A 3,836-nucleotide genomic window follows, 5' to 3' on the forward strand; every position below is an offset into this window, starting at 1 on the left:
TAAGTCAGAAAATAGCCTTTTATTGGTCTAATCCCACAGCCAAAAGTTAGGTGAAATTTGGGCACGCTCGAAAGTTAAACAGCTCACTGCCAGCATGATTTCGATCGATCGCTAGGGTATTCAATGGATCATGAAGTACTTCGATCGATCGTGAATGATGTGGCATACTTATCTTGACAATTGGCAACCTTATCTGCTTAGTTGGCATTGATGTGGCATTGCGATTGATCGCCAAAAGCTTCGATCGATCGCCACTTGGAACGCATGATGAGGTGGCAGTCTTATCCCTCTATTGACGTAGCTTCGATGGATCGCCAACCTTTGATCGATCGTGGATGAATTTTCGATCGTTTGAAAATGCTCCGGGGCAAATTTTTAAACTTTTTCCAGATTTTCTTCTTGATTCCAAAAAGGGCTTAATAGGCTGTTTTTAGCCTGTTTGAAACTTATTGACCTGAAATAGACAAAAACAAGAATTTGAACTAAAACGAGAAAGTAAGATAGATGAATGGATTAAAATACCCTAGTTTAGGTGCTAAAATGTGCAACATTTAAGCACTTATTAATGAGAACGACACGACCTACCATACAGTGCCTCAAAAAGAGGTAAATGATCCTCCCAACTACCACCAAAATTAAGTACGTAGGCCCAAAGCATATCGTTCAAGATTTGGATAGTATACACTAATTGGCTTTCGTCTGAAGTTGGAATACTGTACTGAAATGCAACGGTGAACCAAATGCTGTATGAAGTCCTTCCCAGAATTTTGATGTGAACTTGGCATCCCTGTCCAAAACAATGGACACTAGAACCTCATGCAATCTCACTATCTGCTTGGCATACATTCTGCCAAGTGCCTCAGCAATATCTATTGCCTTAACAGGCAAAAAGTGAGGCGTCTTGGTTAATCTGTTAATAACGACCTATACAGCCTTATTACCCCTCTGTGACCTCGGAAGCCCTATCATAAAGTCTATGGTAATACACTCCCACTTCCATTGCGCTACAAGGAATGGTTATAGTAAACCTGTGGGTCTTTGATACTCTATCTTTACCAGCTGACAGGTAAGATATCTAGCAACAAACTGAACCACATCCTTCTTCATCCCATTCTACCAATATTGTCATCTTAAATTGTGATACATCTTGGTACAACTTGGATTAACTGTAAAATGAGAAATGTGAAACTCCCATAATACATTCTCCCGACAAACTGTAAGAACCATAACCAGATCTCTGAACCGTAAACCACCATTTGTGTGTAAGTTCTAGTTTTTGACTATATCCCTACCTGAAATCAACTGATGAATAACAGCTAAATCTGAATCCTATCTCTGTGACTCAATTACCCGTGTGACAAAAGTTGGCTGAGCTAGAAGACTAAACAGAAAAGCAGACTCATTGCCAACTCTATCATTATAACACTGTAATCCCATCTCTGCCAGATCCTCTAACATCTTCCACTTCCGAATGGCTAACCTAACTAAAGCTCCATGAGATTTTTGGCTTAAGGTATCTGCTACCACATTTGCCTTACCCGGATGATACTATAAATCAAAATCATAGTTGTCCACGTACTTAACCCATCGTCTTTGTCTATTATTCAAGTCCTTCTGAAAGAAAAGGTACTTGAGACTCTTGTAATCCAAGAACACCTTGAATCTCTCACCATGCAAGTAATACCTCTAGCATTTCAAAGCAAAGACAACTGCTGCCAACTCTAAGTTATGAGTGGGATAGTTAAGCTAGTGAATCTTTAACTGTCTAGATCCATAAGCCACTACCTTACCACCCTGCATCAACACACAACCTAAACCATCCCGAGAAGCATCACAGAAGATAACATAACCTAAGCTATGCACAGGCACCACCAACACTGGAGTCGTAGTCAATCTTATTTTTAACTCGTTAAAAGATGACTCATAAGCTTCAGTCCAATCAAATCTGATTCCCTTTCGAGTTAACCAAGTTATAGGAATAGCTAAGCGAGAAAAGTCTCTCACGAACCTGTGGTAATAACCCGCTAAGCCATGAAAACTTTGAATCTCAAACATATTCTTGGGACATTCCCAATTTAGAACCACTTCTATCTTCAAAGGATAAACTGACACACCATTACCTAAAACAACATGTCCAAAAAACTTCACTTCTTGTAGCCAAAATTCAAACTTTGAATACTTGGAATACAAATGGTGCTCTCTTAACATTTGTAACACTATCCTCAAATGGATCTCGTGATCCTCCCGAGATCGTGAATACACAAGAATGTCATCCACAAACACTACTACAAACTGGTCTAGATATCTGTGGAAGACAGGGTGCATCATGTCTATGAAAGCAGCTAGTGCATTAGTCAAACCAAAAGGCATCCCAATGAACTCATAATGACCATACTATGTACGGAAAGCTGTTTTTGGAATACCCTCATTCCGAACTCGTAACTGGTAGTAACCAGATCTTATATCAATCTTGGAAAAACAAATAACTCCCCTAAACTGATCAAAGAAATCATTAATCTGTGATAAATGATACATGTTCTTAATGGTTGCATGATTCAATTTTTGATAATTAATGCACAACCTAATAGAACCATCTTTTTTCTTAACAAATAACACTGGCGCACCCCACGGTGTAACAATAGGCCGAATAAAACCCTTTAAGCTCAACTCATCAAGCTATTTCTTTACTCCTCCAACTCTACTAGTGCCATTCGATACGGTGCCATAGAAATCAGCGCAGTACAAGGCATCAAGTCGATTACAAACTCAATCTCTCTTTTAGGAAGTAAATCAGGGAAATCATCCGGGAACACATCTAAGAAATCACAAACAACCAACAGAAACACTGTCCCCACATTACCATCTTCTTCAGCTAGGATGCTAGCCAAGAAGAAATCATAATGATCCCAACCATGAATACCATAACAAGCTAAAACATGGAAATCACCCCGATCTCCAATAAAGAAGAAACAATCACCCTCAGGCATAGAAACTAAAATTTTACCTATGCAACAATCAATTGTGGCATGAAAAGTGGATAACCAATCCATCCCGAGAATGACATCAAATCCCGTCATCTCAAGAATGATAAGATAAAAAATAAGGGTCCGTCCAACAATCACAATAGTACAATCCTGCATTACTCTACTCAAAGACAATGAACCACTAACCGGTGTATCAACACATAACGCTCGATCCAAAAAACTAATCTCCAATCTCGATGCAAGTGTAAATGAGTATAAAATGAATGAATAAGATGCACTGGAATCAAATAAAACACAAGCCCAAGATCCAAAAACTGGAAACATTCCCTTCACCACTGAAGGTCCTGAAGATGACTCAGGGACAATTGGATACACACGACCCTAGGGTGCCTAGGCCTATGAACCTCCAGCCTGAATTACAAGTTGATTCACATGGTTATAACTAACATGGAATCAACTTGTAATGTGATATTAAATTAGGCCTTAGTATGGTTGTAACTAACAGAACCCCAACATAAATGTAGGAAAGATAAACCAGTATAAGTCAGATACTAACATAGTACATACTCACAAAAATTAAATTGCATAAATCAAATAACACCTTAGTACTAAGCACACAATACACATAAGGTAAATCAAACAAGCCACCTACCACATAGGGGTCAAATAATCAATGACAAGCTATACACCACCAATGGCACTAGCAGGTTAAACAGATATAGTAAGTAGAACACACATCATCTATATCATCACATAATCACCAGATGGTCACATATCCTAAACATGTTTATAAGGCATGCTCAAAACAACAAGGCATACAAATATGTAAAAAGTACTATGCAATTAACAATC

General features: G+C 38.6%; 2 protein-coding genes across 2 annotated transcripts; both read right to left on the bottom strand.

Moving 5' to 3' along the window:
• Window positions 1–1,746: 1,746 nt before the first annotated feature.
• On the bottom strand, window positions 1,747–2,370 carry LOC132304889 (uncharacterized mitochondrial protein AtMg00860-like). The gene has a single exon (XM_059802588.1). It carries the CDS (start codon window positions 2,368–2,370, stop codon window positions 1,747–1,749), a length of 624 nt encoding a protein of 207 aa, XP_059658571.1.
• A 314-nt stretch (window positions 2,371–2,684) lies between these two features.
• On the bottom strand, window positions 2,685–3,140 carry LOC132304890 (uncharacterized). Its single transcript, XM_059802590.1, has one exon. It carries the CDS (start codon window positions 3,138–3,140, stop codon window positions 2,685–2,687), a length of 456 nt encoding a protein of 151 aa, XP_059658573.1.
• Between the last annotated feature and the right edge of the window lie 696 nt (window positions 3,141–3,836).

Source organism: Cornus florida, unplaced genomic scaffold (assembly GCF_030987335.1).
Source record: "Cornus florida cultivar Cherokee Brave unplaced genomic scaffold, ASM3098733v1 CherokeeBrave_3.0.0_Hap2_Chr04, whole genome shotgun sequence".
Taxonomy (NCBI): Eukaryota; Viridiplantae; Streptophyta; class Magnoliopsida; order Cornales; family Cornaceae; genus Cornus; species Cornus florida.